This window comes from Miniopterus natalensis, chromosome 10, assembly GCF_054644295.1.
Source record: "Miniopterus natalensis isolate mMinNat1 chromosome 10, mMinNat1.hap1, whole genome shotgun sequence".
Lineage (NCBI taxonomy): Eukaryota > Metazoa > Chordata > Mammalia > Chiroptera > Miniopteridae > Miniopterus > Miniopterus natalensis.
Window position 1 is genome coordinate 47,693,482 of NC_142090.1, and position 21,501 is coordinate 47,714,982.

Consider the following 21,501-nt stretch of genomic DNA (forward strand, 5'->3'; position numbering starts at 1 on the left):
TGAAAAGAGTATCCATACATTGGCACTGAAACTCTCACAGCGAAGAAGTCTTTCCTCCACTCCCCAAGAGCCTGAGCTTTTCAAATGGATATATTGTCAGATAAATGAGCTCACTCCCCTTCCCTCCCCAGTAGTAGTGCTAAGTTATTTAGTTAAGGCATTAACATGTAAGATGTATTTTATGTGTATCTTATTACACATAACTTAGCCATTATTATTTACCAATTAAATAATAGAAAACTTGACATTTTTACACCAAGCAGAAACGGCATTGTGCACTGTCAATCATTTCATGAAGGCTCTGGGACTACAAGATACATAGACTCATTTAAAAAATTTCAGAGCATGCACTTAAAAATGTTGTTTTCTATCCATCCCTTCTTTTTCTCGTAAAATGTCTCTCTTAAATATTATTGCTGGGTGTTGTTATCAAAGGTATTTCTAACCTTTTGCTTCTTGTAGGTTGAGTGAAAGTAGTAAGTTATCAACTTAGAGGTAGGATAGAGCTTGCCTAGAGGGACACTAAAAGACTCCACTATTTCAAGATCTTTCTGTACTGAGAGACAAGGCTAACAAATCCTTCCACTGGTGTTTGCCAGCCTTGACAGAATGGCTTAAGTCCTTCAAGTCTCAAATACAAATTTATTAATTCATCGGTGTGCTTGGCACCAGGGACACAAACATGAATATGACACACGCCCTCCACCAAGAGGGCCCATGCTCCATTGGGGAGACACACCCCTCAGCTAGCCTAGGACTGAATTGTCTCCCAGGGCATGGAAACTTCCGTTTTAAAACCTGGACAGTCCTGGGTAAATTAGAATGAGTTGGCCATTCTACAAGTGACCAAAAAAATATAACACAAGATAAAAAGCACTGAAGTTTGTATGTACAAAGTGAATACTCAAGGGAGAAAAGAGGACTCAGTCTGATGGTTTGAGAAGGCCTCACCCAGGAAGTGGCACTCGAGCAGATTCTAGAAGGAGGGATATATTTTGACAGATGAGAAGGGGCCGTTTTAGGAAGAGAGTAGTGGATGCAGAGGTGTTCAGGAGCACTCAGTTCTGCTCAGGCAGAGCATGCGGCTGTGAACACAGACATGCCTGGGATTGCTTGGTGGTGGTGGTGTGGGAGGAGGGAGGAGGGACAGAGGGTGAAGTTACGAGACTGGAAGGGTGCTTCCAAGTCATGGTGTGAGGTTTTACCATGTTTCAAAGTCTCCCTACTTCCGTTATGACTTTAGTCTAATGGACAATCATAGCTTTGAAGGTCTCTGTCCTGGAGTTTGTGCCTTATCCTGATTGTAAGGATGAGCTTCACCGTACCTACCACACAGGAAAGTTGCGGTGCTCCCCAGAGCTCTCAATCACTTCAGCATCATTTACTAGCTATGTACAATGTGCTAATTAATATTTTTACCTGGGGCTATGAGACTGAATAAGAGGTGCTCCGTGACTATGAAGAGTCATATTTTCCAGGGAACTAGATGTTACACTGTGCTAGGAGGAGTGAGAATATGTTGAACTGGACTGCTATTTCTTAATACATTATTTATAAGTAGTTAAAATGTGAAGTCACAATAGAGCCTAAGTCCACGGAACTCCAAGAAATATGATTAACTGTTATATAGCTGTGCATACACATCACTTATATATAAAGATAGATGTACACAGCCACGGATATAGGAATACTTTGGGGCCTGACTCCAAAGAGAATTGAAGAATTACCAAGGACACTCAGAGCAGTGCAGAATCCTGAGTACAACATCACTGCTGTCAGGGATTGTGCATGAAGGAGGGGTCAGGGAAAGAGTGGTAATGAGGGGAGATGGACAAGACTGGGGGCAAGACTGTGGCAGATTCTGAGTCAGCAGGACATGAAAATAATTCCAATTCTATATAATACCCAAACTCCCCAGGTTTCCAAGTCCAATAATCAGAGTGAGGAAAAGTTTTTAAAAAGTATTATTCTTGACTACTGTGTCTTATTATAGCTCAGACCAGGAGGAAATAAAATACATAGCTATTCTTTTTATATGCTAGAAAGTAATGCAAGAGGAATTAGAAAACTACCATTTAAAAACACTTTAGATGAATCTTAAAGAGGAAAGGACGTACTGCCTGGATGCCTAGAATCTGCACTGGACCTTTCAACACCTGGCTGCTAATAAGTGTCCAAGGGGCTGAGTGAGGGCAGGAGGCTCTCATTCTAAAAAGATAAGAATCCAGGGAAGAGAGTCAAGGAAGAAAAGTAGTGGGAATAGAGAGCAAAGGTTAGACAGAACCAAGAGCAAAGGAAGGTGCTAATAAGTTACTTCATTGCTGTTTTTAATAGATGGCTTTTTGAGGGACACCTATTGTTGCAGAGTTTTATATAGTTAACACATTATGTCTGAAATTATGCCATTGCCGGAAGAGCAAAGCTTCATACAGACTAGAGCAGCCATTTTCAACTGGTGTGCCACAGAATTACTTTGTTTTGGGGTTTTTTTTGTGTTAATACTCACCTGAGAAATTTTTTCCCCATTATTTTTTCAGATAGTGTGAAAGGGAGGAAGGGGGAGGAGAGAGAGAGGGAGAAAAAAAGAGAGAGGGAGAGAGAGGAAGAGGGAGAGCGAGAAGGAGACAGAGGGAGAGAAACATCGATGTGACAGACACATCGATTGGCTGCTTCCTGCACGTGCTCCAACCAACTCTTTGGATTGAGCCTGCAACCCTTCCATGCCCGTGCCAATGCTCTAACCACTGAATAGACTGGCCAGGGCACAAGAATTTTTAAAATATGCAATACATGACTATTTAGTTGGGGTACTGATCTCTTTTCCCTTAGATGGTCAAATAAAAAAATGACAACAGCCAACACAACAATAGCTGTCTGGTAGGAATGAATCAAAATTATACCTATTTTTTTGTGTGTGATATTTGCAAAAATATATTTTTTGGTGTGCTGCAAAATTTTGGTAATTAGTTTATGTATGCCATGAGATAAAAAAGGTTGAAAATTGCTGGACTAGATGATAGTTTCATTCACATATTTTTTTGTTCCTTTCCATAATACACATGCAAGGTTGGTGAATTTAGACCCCCCCCCCCCATTGGCTGTTTGTATTTTTTATTCTAAATCTCTACATAAAGATGTAAGGTGCAATATTGGATATTTCAGAAGAATATACCATTTTGCAAACTTTTAAAGTTACATAGTTGCTGTTCAGATTTAAATTCTATTTAATAGATGCCACAATTTGTGGAAAGAAACTGAAGAATGAGTGTTGGCCTTGTAACGGAGAGAATAAAGGGAGAATGGTGGGTGGTAGGGGTGGGAACTAACACTCATCGAACAAGTACCAGGTACTTCAGCTAAACAGGCTTCATGCCTGTCATTCATCTGCTCTTCAGAGACATTAAGCAATTTTCTGCAGGTCTGACAGCAAAGGGCAGATGCGTGAATCAATTCCAGCTCTGTGTAGTGCCAAATCTAACAATTTTGATTTATGTGGTTGTGACACATATACACTTACTTTTCAAGTAATATTACTCATATACATGCAGGCATCGTCTGTGTTTGGTAATTTGTAATATACTTGGGGCAGGTGATTCTCAGTTTCTTTTTATCAGTGTTCACTGTAAAACTTACACATCATTGTAAATTACCTGCTGACTTCCTGAAGACAAAAATGTGAAAACATAGCACAGTATTTTTTAAGAAATATATCCTTATTGATTTCAGAGAGAGGAAGGGGAGAGGGAGAGAGAGAGATAGAAACATCAATTGATGAGAGAGAGTCATTAATCGGCTCCTGCATGCCCCCTGCTGGGGATCGAGCCTGAAACTTGGGCATGTGCCTTGACAGGGAATGGAACCACGATCTGCTAGATCATAGGTTGATGTTGAACCACTGAGCCAGGCAGGCTGGGCTAGCACAGTATTTTGATTATTAAATTATTTTTTTTTAAAGAACCCAATGATTATGTGCATGGAAATAAGGACTCACCATGTTTCACGAGAAAACATGAGTGTGGGTATGTTTTGCATTTCGTAGAAAGTGAGAAATGAAATGGTAGTGAGAGTATGAATGGCTAGCAGGACGCCTGGCTTAGGGTAACATGGTTTTCCAGCCAGAAGAGTCTCTTGCAAGGGCTGCCTTTCAGCTTCCCTTAGGGCTTGTCCTAACTCTGATTTTCTAGTGTTCTGCCCTTGCCAACACTGGAAGTTGAACATGGGCCATGCCTTTGGCAATTATGATAGTGATAAGATGATTCTGCACTAATAATTATGAATGTGTTTAAAGTTGTATGTGAGCGAGAATGGGAGTAGTCAATAGCACAGCTATGCATGTCGTGTCTCAAACTTGCTTCAAACTTTGAAAAGAACTTGCTAGGTCTTCCTGAGGGCCAGTGATGCAATAAGGAATGAAAACATAGTGCTTACTTAGCAAGAACTTCTTTATATGGTAACATGGCAGAACTCAAGCGCTGGCGGGGACTCTCCCCCTGACACTCACACAAAAGTCACCTGTAAGTAGTAGATTAGGTCATGAGGAATAACAGAGGTGAGGGAAGCTGCCTCACTCTCTGGTACTCTCAATCTCACGTGTACCTCTTGGGTTTCACCAAAGTGAAAGCCTCTCACAGGGAGTCTGAGTTGTCATTCTCTCCCATCTTTGAGACCACGCCAGCACTGGGGTTTAAGCTATGTTTGAAGAGTCTACCAGGCATTGCCTTTGTGAAATTCCCCTAATATCTCTGAACTGCAACTGCTTCATCTATAAATATCTTATTCACTTTATAGGAATGTTTCGGAGAGCACACAATTACAATATGTGAATGTTTTCAAACTAAAGCATTGTATAAATTTAAGTTGATTTTAACATTATTTTTATATTTAGAGTCTGGGAGTCAAGTGTAATTTAAATATGGACAGTATAAAGTCTCTTAATTCCTGTACTGGGCAGCAACTCTATTGCTACCACCTAAGAGCTTGATGGTCTGGCTTCTCTAAGTTTGTTTCTCTGTCTGTAAAACAGGTATAATAGTATCTAATGCAAAGCATTGTGGTGATGATTGAATGAGTTATGTAAAACTTTGACTACATGCCAAGTGCTTAATAGATGGTAGCTATTATGTTTCTGGGTTGACTAACAGTTACATATTAAGTCAAAACTCCAAACTAAATTACTAAGTAATATTACAGAAAAAAGAAAATAATTCCTATAATTTTATCTATCAGAAAATATATTCATGTGTTGGATTTTTTTTTTTTTTATGTCTAATTGAAACTAAAGGAAGTGATGGAAGAATAGAATGAGGGGACTTTGTCATCCTCCACATATGAATGTTATGCTTAATGGAAATTGGAACTAAGATCTTTACATGATGACAGACTCGGCAAGTGGTGCTTAATAATCTTTCAGAAGCCAAACTTCTAACGGTGAATTTCTTCCAGACCCAATTAATGCCAAATGAATTTTACTGGTTTTGCCTGTAGTAGATCTGGTCAACCTTCTCAGCCACAGAACAGAATATTTTTTTCTTGACAATTTTAAAGTTCCTCTTACTTAGCTAGATTGAACTTTAACATGTGAAATTTGATAATAAAAATTTTTGTGATTCATCCATTTTTTATTATATAGTTAGCTGAATCTTTTGAAATATAACTTTATCTAGTTAAATATGAAGTCATCTCTTAAACACTAGTAATAAAGTTTAACAATGTCACTTTGTATTATAGAAAAAATGGGAAAACAATATCCCTTCAAATATATGCAGCTGTGATAGTGGTGAAAAAATACAGTAGTTCTTACCCTGACCCTTTGTTTATAAACTTATGTTTATCTTTCTGCCCTTTCCATGATAATCTTAACATCAGTCTCCTGTCTGTAGATACCAAATACATTTTTATTTTTCCCCATAGCTTTGTAAGGAGATTCTAGTATAATGACCCACCCCTTTTTGGGAAGACTTCTTTCCATAACATGCATATGATGGGATTGATAAGATCATTAAAATAAAGGAAAAGTATTGTATAGAGGTGGGTTTACAATTAATACAATACAGTAACTATACAATGCTTAATACATAAGAATACAAGAATAAACTCTGTTTTGAGTACTCACAACTATAAACCCACTTTTACCCACCCCTGTATGTTACTGTTTAGCCAAATAACAAGTAGACATTGAAAGAAAATGCTTTGAAATTTTAAGTATTCTTTGATCAGCCACTGCAATGAGAAAGTAACAAGGCTTAATACAGGAAAATGGGCAAATTTATTCTTATTAACACAAGGTGCAGTGGATATTTCTTGAACTAGAAGAGACCTTAGCAATCACCTAATCCAAACTACTCATTTAACAGATAAAAGCCAGGGAGATTAAGTATAATTTTGAACTAGCCTGTAAATTCAAAATCGTGGATGCAAACTAGGAAGAACTATTAACTAACATCATGTTCTGTGACACAGAAGGAATTCTAAAAAACATTACCCGCATATTGAAAAAGAGATGAAACTATAGTTCTCCTTCGTGTGTGTGTGGGGGGGATGGTGCTACATTTTACCAGTACAGGTGACCATTCTCTGTTTATTTGATAGCAGGGTGCCTGAAGAATGGCACCAATGTGCTGCTTCCTTAGTTTCATTAAGTTACCTTATTCCTCCAACAGGATTAGCATCTCTGAGCTGAATGTGATTCCAGTTATGTATCTATTAAAGATCCAAAAGACCTAAATGCCTGCCCACTACTTTAATTCCAGAAAGAATTTTTTTCCAACACTGAAGGAAAATAAATGGCTGCGTTTTCTCAGCCTGCTGGTCTCCAACACTATATGATCTTAAGGAACTGTTAGGATAATTTTGACTCTGTGATTTTTGTTTTATGTGCTAGCTTTAGAACTTAGTCTAAGATATGACTCCAAAGTAAGTGATGATACTGATTGGTAACATGAGACACTCTGTAGTTCACACACAAGAAAATGGCATGTTTAATCCAGAGAGTTTATAAATATATAAGCTATTTCACAAATTATAGAATAATAATAATAATTGCCCATTATATAACATTGTCTTGGCAAGAGGCAAACAGAATTGTCAGGTGACAATTTTCTCTTGCTTGCCTAGCAATGAGCTACATGGGATGGGCATCCCCTCCTCCAGCAGGAGGGACAGTACTTCCCACAGGGCTCTAGGTCCTCAGTGCAGGAACAATACCCCTCACGCAGGTCACATCCAGCTCAAAAGGTTTTGGGCAGCCACCTTAGGCAACAGTTTCCCGAGTGCGGTCTGTCCTCTCTGACTTCACAAGGCCATTTCAAGTTTGCATGGCCCAGTAAATGAGTAGGAGGAGGTGGCATGGTCCTACTTGGGGAGTGCACAGCATGGTGCTTCCAGTTCAGATCATTCCTGCTCTCCTTGCATCACTCACATTGCTGTCTTTGCTACTAAGTTTCGCTGCACTGTGCTACATGGTGTGTTGTTTGCCTGTGAGTAACTCTCTAGAAGTGCCTAAAAAAGAGCCTAATTTCTTAGTCATACAACATGGTTAAAGACAAACAAACCAAAAAAGTCAGTGTTGCCTGGCAGGCTTGGCTCAGTGGTTGAGCCAGGAGGTCATGGTTCCATTCCTGGTCAGGGCACATGCCCGGGTTTTGTGGTCAGTCCCCAGCAGGGGGCGTGCAGGAGGCAGCTGATCAATGACTCATCATTGATGTTTCTGTCTCTCTCTCCCTCTCCCTTTCTCTCTCTGAAATCAATAAAAACATTGAAAAAACAATAACACGTCAGGGTTTACATTACATTCATCTTTCTTCACAAATATATTCTTAAAGAAAAGTTGATGCTGGAGTATTAAATCCCCTGTCTTTTATTCCTGATTTCAAGACCAAAAAAGAAGATTTAGTAGAATTGCAAAATTTAGTGTTTTTTTAATTGATTTCAGAGAAAGAAAGGGAGAAGGAGAGAGAGAGAGAGAGAGAGAGAGAGAGAAACATCCATGAGAGAGAAACATCTGCCAGCTGCCTCCTGCATGCCCCCTACTGGGAATTGAGCCCAAAGCCAGGGCATGTGCCCTGACTGGGAATCAGATGGGTGACCTCCTGGTGCTTGGGTTCACGCTCAACCACTGAGCACACCAGCTGGGCTAGTTTTTGTTGTTTTTTTAAAAAAAACTTTTCTGTGTAACTGATGTCCAGATGAATGCTTCACTTTTATTTGTCAAGTCCACTTGCAATTAAACCAATTTAAACCTCTGGGTGCCTCAAACACTACTATTCCTAACTCTATCGTCACAAATCCCCAGGTACATTATAGGACATGTACTATAGATAATTATGACAAAAATAGCTTCCTTAGGAACTACCCTGGAACCTCTCCCCACAGTAGCCACAGAAACAGCATGCTCTGCAGTCCTTGCTTTACCACTTGCATATGGAATTATTACTAATTCTAGAAACACTGTCTTTATTCAATATGGCACACTCCGATCATGAGATTAAGTAAATGTTTCCTATAAATAGAAGACTTTTCTTAGAATTGTTCATTTTGGGGGCTTTACTGTAATCATGAAAGAACTGGAAAAGCAGTAATGCCACGTGGAGAGGTCTTATCCACGTTATGGGGACAAACAAGATAAAAATAACTGACATTCATTTGAGCACTAACCACGTACCTGAGTAACGTGCGAACCACCACCTCTGGAATGAGGGTTTCTAGGTCCAAATTCTTCCTCCATCACTTATTACTTGTAAAAAAAATCTGTCCCCCAGTTTCCTTATCTATAGAATGGCCATGATAATACAGACTTCCTAGGTTTTAATATGAGGACTCAGCGAGCTGGTATAGGTGCAGACTGAGGCTACTACTTGGCCATAACACCCCTTGTCTCGGGCTTGGGCCTCCGTCCTAGCAGCCTGCCTGCTGGAGGTTTCACAGGCGGGCTGCGGGGGGCGGCCGCAGTGAAAACGCAGCCGGTGTTCTTGGGCACCAAGTGGCAGTAACCGAGGCGACCACCTGCTGCCCGCGGGACTAGGGCTCCCCCGGCAGGGAAAGTCAGAGCAGCTCCGCCAGCAGTGCCGCTTCAGCGTAGCATCTTCTCTTACATACATTCGAGGGGAGGACATTGGGGGGGGGGGGGGGGATAATTTCTTTGTTAAATAGTTGTTTCAATAGCATCCAAAAAGCTTGCTAGTTTTTGAACATTGAAGGGAAAAATTGAACATTTGAAACATTAACTTTCGGGATGGGGAAAAATATTCTCTAAGAACAAGTAAGATTTTGAAAGGCTGTCTATCCCTGTCTGTTTATTCCTAATTGGAAATGTTTTACAGTTGTGATGACTTAAAAAATTAGGAATTTTTTTTTCTTGGAAAATTTAGAAAGCCTCTCAAAGGAATGACAAAAGGAAACATTCTTACGGCATGATGTTGAGTTAAAATCCTCTCTGACCACTTTCCGACTTGCTGTGTCATGACAAGCACTCACTATTAACCACGAAACGAACGTGACTGTCCTTTTACACTGAATGTCACATTGAAGACAGTTTGCAGTGCTTTTCAATACTTGCTGGAATTGCCCACAAATAACATTTTATAGTAGCAGATGTGTGACATCACATGAAAAACCTGTAAAACTTTTCCATGAAAACCGCATCTGCCAGTCTGCACTATCATTTTAACTGTGGTTACGTGGTTTGCTTCTCCGTCGGTGCCTGAGGAGGCAGCTTTGCATGAAAGCTACTCCAGGAAATTGTGTCTTCTGGGCTAGCTAGTTAAGCAAATTGTGTAGCTGCCATTGAAACCAAAATGTACCCAAAAGACATAATTTCACAAAAGAGGAGGGAAAAACCACTTTTGTACAAAAGTCACAGCTGTTCAACTCTACATTTTGCACTTTTTTTTTCCCCCCATTAAAATATTTCCCCTTTCTTTATGAGCAGTGACAGTTACATTTCTGGTTAGCAGCTCAGGACATTTTAAGACGTTGCTAAGTGCTGTACTATCATGGATTTGGTGTCTGTCAGGAAAAATTGGGCTAACTTCTCTTTGCTGGTACGTAGAGTAGAAACTTGGTCCTTCTGCTCTGTCTGTAAATGAAATAAGAGAAGATGTAAACGAAATAGATGCATAGGGCCTATTTTTCTCTAACGTCCAGAGCTGTGTGGGTGCCTCTACTGTTCCAAACTACTGTCGATGTTCCTATGTTAAGATCCACACCATGGACTCCTCCTCTCTCAAATTTGCAAGTTTTGCTCCCAGTGGCCATGCTGTCCAGGGTCTTTGGAAGCAGTGGGCGATGGAGCTGGCAGCTCAGAATGCCAGGGTCAGAGGCTGGTCTCATAGGCTGTGTACAACATGAGGCCCATTGTTGGACAGCTGCTGTGACATGTATTAGAGGGGAGCCTTTCTCCAGTGGCCCCTCATTCTTCTCAGATAGTGAGTCTGAGGCTTGTTCGGACCATTGTGGATTATGAACTCTAAATTTGTGTGAGGCATTTTGAGCAGAGGTTGGAATCTGGGCTCTACAGTCAGACAGCCTGGGTGCAAATTACGACCATTTCTATCTATACTGTGTGATACTGGGTAAGTTCCTTAACTTTTTCAGCCAGTTTCCTCAATGTAAACTTAGGACAATTTACCTCCTTATCACTATAAAAAGGATTATAAATGTGGTAAAGACAGTTGAGAGCTAGCCCAGTTCATGGCACATACTAAGTATTTAGTAAATGTTAACTATTTTGATGATATAATCATGATAATTTTTTTGACTTTTAAATATATTAAACCTGTAACTTTAAAATTGACTTTGCACAGATAAAATTATGGCTCAGTAAGGAAGTCAGTAATAGTGGTCAAAAGCTATTCAATCTCAATTTTTTAGTTTCAAGTTCTATAAACACTTTCCTGCTATTGATTGCTGGAATTCCTATCTGCTTGTCTGTGGCTGACAGGAAAACAAGTGTTTGTGCAACTGTGCCAGAGGCACAGACTGATTTCAATCTGACTTGCCCTACTGATGACAAAGAGCCCCCTCTGCAACTTGTGTTCCCAGTTGTTAGTCTATTTGAAGAGAGTGACTGACTGCTAAGCTGGACATCTAATATCCTTGCACAGGCTCTTTTGTCACTGGGTGGGGAGGTGAAATGTTTTTTATAGCACCTCCAATGACATAAATGGATGTATAATTAAACATCAAAAATTATAGTTATGCAGAGAACCCATTGTCCCTCATCAGTAATAGAATTAGTGAATCAGCATTCTCTTGATTAAGTTCATCATGAAGACCACCTTGCTTTATTACATAAACTAAATATTAAAATTGCAAATTGATATGTATGATTCTCTAAGATATTGACATTAATGTTATCACTTCAGTTATAAACTGTCTTAATCTTGGCATATTATATTTTATATTTATGATATCTATACTGGAAAGTTGATATAGTGACTTAAACTAGTCAGTTACTGTTTTTTTTCTGTATAAATGAATTATAAGAAATTAGGTGACTTCCAACCAAAATACTCTATGGACTAAAAGTAAGAAATAACTACAATGTTCACATATCTATTCATATAGATTTCACAAACAAAACTCTTATTCAGAACCAATATATATGTATATCTTGTGAAAATAATAGTGTCATGGAGATGAGATTTATATCTTTTGAACAATTAAAACAAACCATGTAAACAGGCATATTCTAATTCAGATGGACAAATTGTCTTTGTTTTGGTGGAAAATATCCCTCATTTCAAGTAATGTTATATTATATATAATAAATTGAGGTACTTTATTCTGATGAATAAATATTCTGATGAATTAAATATTCTGATGATTTTTTTCCAAAAGTTGTTTCCAAGAAATATTAGGATGTAATTCTACTTAAAATTATCTTTAGATTTGAATGAATGATCTATCTCAATTTTCTGCTTGGCCTGATAACACCCACATTAGTATTGGTATACCTTATGGTACCACATAATTGGGAAAAACCATGACAAGTAATAAAACTAGATGCAACTTGAAGAATGATAAACTATTTGACTCACCTGTATCATGACCTCAGCCATTATTTGAAATCTAAAACTATTAAATATCAGTCTGATCTAATATCGGACACGACTGATTAAATTATAAATTTTTTTCTGATTATGGTGGTGATACACGAAAAATGAAGTGGAGAAATTTAGAGAGAGATATAATTTAAGCAAAAATGAACAAAAGGGTAACCATTTGAAGTATAAAAATAATGAGGACAGTTTCCTTTTAGAGTTATAGTCAATGTCCAATTCATTAATTAACTACAAACCAGCAGCATATTTTTACTTGAAGAACACACAACTCAATGACCAAGAAAGTAGGAAGCATTGCTTTCTGACATGTGGATGTCTCACTTCTATGACAGATAATTAGAACAGAGAAGAAAGATTTAAGCATTGTTTCCCACATTGGATGTCAGCTCAAAAAGAGTTGAGGACACGGAAGAACAATCTGAAGAATTAGCATAAGGCAGGGGTCAACAAATTATGTTCTGCAGGTCAAATTCAGCCAGCTGACTGTTTTTGTAAATAAAGTTTTATTAAAACATAGCTATGCCCATTCATTTAAGTCAGGTCTGTGGTTGCTTTCAAGCTAGAATGGCTGAATTGAATAATTGTGAATGTCTTTTGTTTTCCAACCTCTGCACTTCCTGGGAAGTATACTTCCCATAAGGAAAATGTACACTTTGTTATTCACCCAAATAACATAAACAGCACTACCCAATAGATAATAGAAACATTTTCTATCAGAAAAGGAGAATCTGGAAAAATAAATCACATACTTAAAGTTTTGAAAATTATGAATATTACTTGACTTTCCTAATAAAAATATGTATACAAATTAATCTTTAATAGGAACTTTATTTTTAATAAAAGGGTTCATAGAGGGGATAAATCATATTATGCTAAGATACATTAAGGCAATGCAAGCTCCAATAATATAGAAATCCAATCTACAGGAAAAATACTATTGATTTGAAATGATCTTAAAAGTGAAAAAATATCTAAAATTCATTTCATCCTTCTACTAGAAAGTATGGCTGCTTCATTTAGTTGACTTTGAAATCTGGTTTAATAGAACATCTCTTTTAGACCCCCAGTCAGCTCTCAACATTTTGATTGCAAAATGAAGGGCATTTACTTTGATATCTTTAATTATCAGTCATTTAGCAGACAAAGTGAAACACACTTTTCCAATTGTTGTTTTAGAATCTTGAGTCAAAAGAAAAGAATGACAAATTAGCCAGCTGGAAGAGGCAAGAAATAGCTAGCTAGTGCTGCTAGAGTCTTTGTGGATACTTCAAAGTAAGATGAAAGGGAAATAAAGGGAGTGTTAGCTACACATGCTCCATAAATGAAACACTAACACAATTTCACGACACATTAATAACAAGTTAATATCACACTTAAGAGACTTACTCAACATAATAAGTGCCATATATGGGATCATCGATTTTTTCCCAGCCATATGGAAGCTCTGAAAAATAAAAAGTTATTTCTTTTAGTAAATAAGTAACAGACATCACAATTTCTAATAAAAAGTAATATAATTTAATTGTTCATGGACTGCAGAAAGTCTACCAAAGTAGAATAAAGCATTCAGAGTCAGCACCAAATTTCAGATGCATATTGTAGGAGCTATTAGAAGCACCGACTTGAAAATTGGCAGTTAAAAAACAGAGCTCTCTTCTCTGCAGATGTACTACTGGGTCTAGCTGTTTATCCCACGCCAAGCAGTAGGATGGCATGTCATCACGTTATCACCACTCAAGGCAACACAGGAGGCACACTGCTTTCCTGAAAGTGCACACAACTTCCTGATTTATGTGTACTGTTAAAAGGATCATTTCAGTATCAAGATCATATTTTCAAAATATATTTCTGAAAATAGCAAGTTTTTTTTTTTATGAACATTAACAAAGACTTTATCAACTCTCGATTGACATCCCACCATTCAAGATGGTTAGCTTGCTGTTCTCTCCTCATGGGTCAGATTTGAATAGTGCCAATATACTTCCAGGCATATTTTTTACAAAGTCAAAAATTCTAAACACATTTTCCTTGACAATATGGATCATATTTCCAGTTTCCCATGGGTAATTTTAACACACACACATTTAAAATAGCAACAATGCTATAGATGCTACTATAGGCAAAAACAGGCTGTTTAAAAACCAGGCTTTGCTTCATGATATAATGAACCTTTATAATGATTAATCCTTAAATATAAAGAATATTATATTTTTCTGGATAGATCCTAATTTTATGTATATATAATTTGAAATCTAAGTAAGACATATTGGTATGCTTTAAATAATATATTTAAATAAAATTTAGAAGTTTTATTATTATAGTAGTATACATGTTCACTGCAAAGTAGTTATTTAAAAAATTAAAATTACCTGCAATTCCTTCATCCAGAGATAACCAGCATTAATATTTTGATGAATATCACATATATATGTGCAAATAATATTTTTAAAACATTAGACCCTATGGTGCATATTATTTTTATAGCCTACTTCTACTTAACAAAATACCAAGGCCATTTTTCCAACATGAATGAGTTACTAACCAATATCACTTTTATTTTTTTAAAATATGTTTTTATTGATTTGAGGGAGAGAAAGAGGAAGGGAGAGGGAGAGAGAGAGAAACATTGATGAGACTTTAATATTGATAAAAGAGAAACATGGATTGACTGCCTCCTGCATGCACCCTACTGGGAATCAAGCTTGCAACCTAGGCATGTACCCTGACCAGGAATCAAACCAGTGACCTCTAGGTGTACGGGACGACACTCAACCAACTGAGCCACATCAGCCAGGGCAAACAACAATATCACTTTAAAAGTAGCTAAGTAGTAGTCTGTGGTATGGCCAGAGCAGACTACTAATATTGAACATTTGGACTTTCCAGTTTTTACTTATTACATACCATCTTTGTTGGATTTACGAAAACCTAAATCTTTCACTATTTTCTTAGTAATTTAGTAATGATAAATTCCTGGAGGTGAGATTTTGGATTAAAGGGCATGAACCCTTTAATGGCTTTTAATGTACAGCCAGATTACTATCTTCACACTCACAGAAGATAACCAATTTATAATCTCACTGAGTGATTTTGTTTCTCTGTACCGTCAAATTAAACACAAGTCCACAATTCTCCATCCAAAACTTATACAGACAGATAGGTTTTGGAATTCACTATTTTTCTAATTTTAGAAAGTTAACATGATGTAAATGCTTTCTAATCTATAACACTCTAAGCAGAGTCTGAGAAGCATTTTATAATCAAACACATGAGTATTTATGCAGCCACTAAGAGACATAACAAGGACTACTTCATCTCAGTTAACACTGGTTTGCTGCAAATGCATCCAGACCAGGTTCTGTTTTCCTGCCCAACAAGTTACAAAAGGCAGTTTTTAATTTTGGATATGCAGATAAAGTATTATGTATCATTATTTTAAAAATAAATCCAATTGATTTTAAAATGATAGCTAATAGCTGTTTTAATTTATCTTTCTTGGATTTCTAGTTAGTTTGATCATTTGTCCATCCTTGGGCAATTATTTTTTCTTTTGCACATTTCTCATTAATTTTCATTAACTCATAAGAGCTCTTTACTTATTAAGGATATAAATTCTTTATCACATATGTTGCATATACATTAAGAGTTTGTTTAAATTTTAATTTTGCTGAACATTATTTTTTAACACATAGAAGTTTTAAAATTTATTTTGTAAGTTTCTCATTGTTTTCTTTTATGTCTTCTATCACTGGAGCTTAGCATAAATACTGAAGAAATTTTTCTAGTTTTTTTTTTTTTTAATATGAAGTCTAAGCTATGACTTTGTTTAATAATTCTTAGTTATATCTTAATAAAATTATAACACCAAATTGTGGAGTACCTTAAGAAATTTTTCTTTCAAACTGATAATGAGAGCAAACTTTTACTAGGTATTTAGTATATTCCAGGTACTGATGAATTTCCACATACTAACTCATTTTACCCTAACAATAACTCAGAATTTAAAATCCCTGTACTCTGTTTCCAGCAATCTTAATCAATTCAGATATCAATTCAGACACTGTGTTTAATATAACATATATAACAATTAAGATTAACTAGAATAATTATTCAGATGGTTTTCACCATATCCTTCAAGCTACTGGAGAATCTGGCTATTAAAATGAAGAATCCATTTGGCAAATATCTATTGGGTGCCTTTTACAAGCAGTGAAGTGTCTTTTACTTTTTACTAAAATAAAAGAATATACAGAGTACAGCAATCAATATTATGAATATTTATTATTAATATGGCTGAATGTATGGATTCATATTTAAATAAGCTTAATATAATTTCATGAATGCAATACATAAAATAATAATCATATTCAGTATAGAATAAAAGACTAATATGGTTAATTTTATGGCTACTAGTCTTACTTCTTAATGGCATTATTACATGGAAGCATTTCATGGTCCAATTTTAAAAATTATCTTTTATAATATAAACTAATTCTTCATGTATTTCTTACCTTTGGCTCTTTGAGTAAATTACTAATTCTAAGCAGTGTATCCTTGAAGTACAGGTTTCATGGATTCTTTATCTTTGCAGATTTACAGCACCAAAGGTTCTGCAAGCATTTATTTATTATCCTTTCCCCTTGCCATCATGAAGTATCAGAATATAGAGAGAACCTAATTTTTCATATCAGTATATTATGTTTGCCTGCTTGTTTTATATTTCCAAAATAAACGATTAATTTGTGCCCCCCTCAAAATTATATGTTATAAACACTTGTACTTTAAAATAAACTATTAGTGCTCCTTAACACACACTTTGAGACAAAATGATACACTATAGCTTTAACCATGTTACAAAGAGCTGCCACTTATTTTATTTTAAATATTTGCAAAAGGTTTACAGATTAATGTTAATTACTTCATTTGTAAATGTGGCAGAATGGGTACAAAAATATACAATCAATATTTTAAAAGGTGTGCGTGTGTTCATTATATATGCATGTGCATTTATATGTATGTAAATTATACAGATGTTTATATATATGTGTTTACGTGCATGTGCATGTGTATGTACAAGGGTGTTTGTGTGTATTTCCTTTAGTGACATTTTTCTTGAGTAGCAAAGAAAGGTCTGGGCTAGAACAGTAGTAAAAATCCACAAGTTTTTCTTCACTCATAAAAAGAAAAGTCATAAAGTAAATGCTTTAAGATTTTAAACTGGAGTATATGTACATCTAGAAAATGAAAAATTGAGAATCACCTTTCACTGTGAAAAGTGAGCAATTTGGATTTGAATTAATTTTTAAAAAACCAATTGCTTCTTTCAAAAATACAGCTAACAAATGAAAAAATAATTTCTAGTTTTATACTATTTGCTTAATAGGACAAGCATGTAGCTTGGAGCTCCTAGGTCCTGGGTTACTTAGAATACTTTATTCAACAATACCTGACAAATTTACAGATGATTAAGGTCACACTGATGAAAGAATAACATATACTATGCAAAGGGAAAAAGAAACACTTGAGATCAGCAAGGTTAATGCTGCATTAAGAACTGTTTTAACTGAGGTTTTTTTCAGGACATGGAACCATGGAGGAAATTCAGTGATTAGGCATTCCTACAGTGATCCCTTCTGTAGAAGTCTGTGTAAATGTCTAGATTAATTTGTAGTCAGTCATATAAGCTTTGTAAGACTGCAATAGAATCAAAAAGTTAAGTAGGCATCCTGTTCTCCCTGGATTCTGCCACAGCTACTATGCTATATTTTGCACTTACTTGTTGTTTCCAAATTTTATTTATGTGTTTGTTAGGTCCACTTTCAATGTAGGAAATAGAGACTCTTTTATGCTAACTCACAAAAAACAGTTTTCAGGCTGCAACTGGGAAACTTGTACAATACAAGGTCAGTATTTCTTATGGAAATAGGACCCAAATACAGGGAAGCTGTAAGGAACCTAGGATACACCAACTCAGGATATCTCAGAAGGTCTTACTTTGTCTTTTAAACTATGTCCTTTATCTCTGTGCTTGTGTTTCTTTCTTTTTTACTGAGTGTTTACTTCTGTTGCTCATCTTGCTTATGTCCCACAATGGCTACCCCAAACTTGACTTTATATTACTTTTTATCTCAAACACTGCTATTACTACTTTGATCTCTCAGTTTCCCAATTCTGTATCCCCCTCCCCCCAAGGAATTCATTAATTTAATTCATTTCCTTCAAAATAGATCCAAGTGGTTGGCCTGGCAGATCAATGTAATGGCTGCCCTCAGGTTAAGAACACACCCATATAGTAACCAGGTATGGGTGGGGTTGTGCCCTTAGGTAGATACATTTGTAACAGTTTATAAAATAACTAGCCAGTACTCTTCAAAACTGTCAAGGTCATGAAACAGAAAGACTGAGGTACTGGCACAATGTGGAGGAGACTATGGAGACAGGAAGACTAAATGCACTGTAAGATTCTGGATTGGGTCCTGGACCAGAAAAGGGACATTAGTGACACAATTGGCAAAATTCAAATAAGATTTGTACATTAGTTAATATCCTACATGAATATTAATTTCCCGGTTTTAATAATTGTATTATAAAAGATGTTAACATTAGGGGACGCTAGGTGAAAGGTGTGTGAAAATACTTTGCACTATTTTTGTAATTTTCTGGAAATCTAAAAAGATGAGTGGATAAAAAAGATGTGGGACATTTACACAATGGAATACTATGCAGCTGTAAAGAAGAAGGATCTCTTACCCTTTGAGACATCATGGAGAGACTGGGAGAGTTATTATGCTGAGCAAAATAAGTCAGCCAGGGAAAGACAAGTATCACATGATCTCACTCATATGAACTCAGTGGAATCCAATGAACAAAATAAACTGACGAACAAAATAGATTCAGAGGCATGAAAGCATGGAACAGACTGACAAATCTCAGAGGGCAGGGTGGGCAGGGGGTGGGGGATGGGAAGAAATTAACCAAAGAACTTATATGCATAACCCATGGACACAGACGACTGTGCGATGAAGGCCTGGAGTGGGGGTGGGGGACAGGATCGGGGTGGAGGGGTTAAATGGGTGAAAAAAGAGGACATCTGTAATACTTTCAAAATAAAGATAAAGAAGCTAATACATTAAAAAAAATTTTAAAAACATTGAAAAAGCAATTTATCTACTCTTGCTATCAATTAACTGACTTCTATTAACACTTTATTAATATTCAATCATATATATATAAAACACTAACTTCATTTGGATAGCATTAAATTTTTGAACAAAATAAGAATGCAGAATTTGTGCATTTATATTCTTTTATATTATATTGATTTTTTTCAATAGACTTTTCCAAGAAAATGACTTTTAATTTTGGGATTTTACCATTTTTTCCTACTATCTTTCTGCTGGAAAAACTAGATAAACACCACATTCATATTTAAGAGTTACTGCATCTTGAATCCTAGAAAATACAGATTCAATAATATGAGTTCAAAATCTGGAGTCAGGCTTTGTTCCTTTTCTGGGAAGCAGTGTCTTGTGCAGGCCATGGCATGGATTATGTTAATTCATAGAAGGTTGTGTGTAGGCCCATCCTAGTGGGAGCTTACAATTCTCTTCAAAGCTAGGAAAGCCGACCAACTTAGGAAGCAAACAAAATACCAAGATATTGGAGATATTATTTTATTTGGACTAGTTTTAATTTTTTTAAAAAATATATCTTTATTGATTTCAGAGAGAGGAAAGGAGAGGGAGAGAGAGAGATAGAAACATCAATGATGAGAGAGTCATTGATCAGCTGCAGCTCACAACCTGGGCATGTGCCCTGACCGGGAATCGAACCTCCATCTCCTGGATCTTAAGTCGATGCTCAACCGCTGAGCCATGCCCGGCCGGGCTAGTTTTAATTTTTAATTGAAGCTCTTTCTATTTTTTTTTTTTTTTTTAAGAGATAATGACATTACAACAGAACATAAGAAACATACAATATTTCCCTAGGCCGAATAATATAGTGTGCAGTACACAATATGGTAACAGCTAATACTTATTTAAAATGTTTTCCTCCAATATTTATTAATTTTATATATATATATATATATAATTCATATATATATATATGAATACAAATTGAAAAATAGAACTAAGTTTGCCTGGAAAAGTTATATAAAAGTAGTCCCGAGGAGTGTGTTTTCACAAGAAACACATTTTTAGAATGAGAGAAAAAGGAAGAGCACACTGTGCAAGTGTAAAAAATGCAAAAGATGACTTTTTATTATTAATAAACTTTGTGATATCTGCTTTTCTTTTCCTTTATTCAAAATGCAGTTGTAATTATAAAAGTAAATTCTGGATACATTCCTGTTTTTAACAAAATCCATACAATAATGAATAGCTAATCACAGTCCCATTTCCAGACATAAAGTTGAGAGTGTATCCTTCCAGAGCTTTTTCTGTGTATCAAGACTCAAATTTACTCCTCTTTACCAGAGAATGTTATTTCATTCAGTCAGGAAAATAAATAAACAAAACAACAAATTATGCAAACAAAAATAGAAAGTAGAAAATGTTGCTCATGTTGCTCATTTTTGTTTCATCATTTTCTTTATAAAGGGCCTACATGGAAGAGCCCAAACCCATTGGATTTCATAGAAATACAGGCTGTGAGGTCTTCATTCATGGGCATATAGGAGCTTTACTATTTTTATAGTGGAAAGAACTAGCTAAGCTGTATTTTTACTACTGATATTTAATTAATGTTATCATGTGGATTCAGCCTGAGTATTTTATCACCACAATATTATAATTCATTTTAAAATTATTGACCATGATTTCATGGACTTGCTCTTAATAAAAAATACAATTGTGCCAAAAATTCCAGGTACATTTATTCCTTAATCTATTTTACCAAACTTGAGCAGAAAATGTACAAGATTATTTTGGCAGATACTGGAACACAAAGAAATGTGTACTCACTCATGTTTTGGGCATTCAAGGGCCCCTTTCTACCTGGAAAAATGCTGTCAAATATATGTGAACTTTTGGAATGCTAACTTAAACATGACAGAAATTTATTTGAGATGGCGACAAGAAGTTATGGTAAGAAGGCATATCACAAAAAAGGATTTGCGTAGTAAAGACAGAGTCATATTCAGTTTATGTTTCCAAGCTGCATTAGAAGGTCAAAAAGTGATAAACTTAGAATTTTTAAAAAAACATTCTTAGACCTCTGAATATAAAGAAAGATATGGGAAGCAACTATATGCTTAGGTTTTTAATTTCAAAATATACATCTTCAGTTTCTCTTAACTTTTATGAGTTTATGTTAATCCATCCTTTGATCTACCTATTTATATCATCACCCACTTAAAATTATTTACTCAAACATACTGAGCTTCTATATTGTAAAGGCTGACATTTAAATTTTAATCTCTCCACTTACCCTGAAAAACCAA

General features: G+C 36.0%; 1 protein-coding gene across 1 annotated transcript in view; it reads right to left on the reverse strand.

Annotated features, from left to right (window-relative positions):
* MAGI2 (membrane associated guanylate kinase, WW and PDZ domain containing 2) overlaps positions 1-21,501 on the reverse strand; it is a 1,282,556-nt gene that overhangs the window by 277,648 nt on the left and 983,407 nt on the right. The window contains exon 7 of the mRNA XM_087821115.1: positions 13,446-13,503. Within this exon, the coding sequence (XP_087677241.1) occupies positions 13,446-13,503 (58 nt within the window). The remainder of the gene's footprint in view (positions 1-13,445; positions 13,504-21,501) is intronic.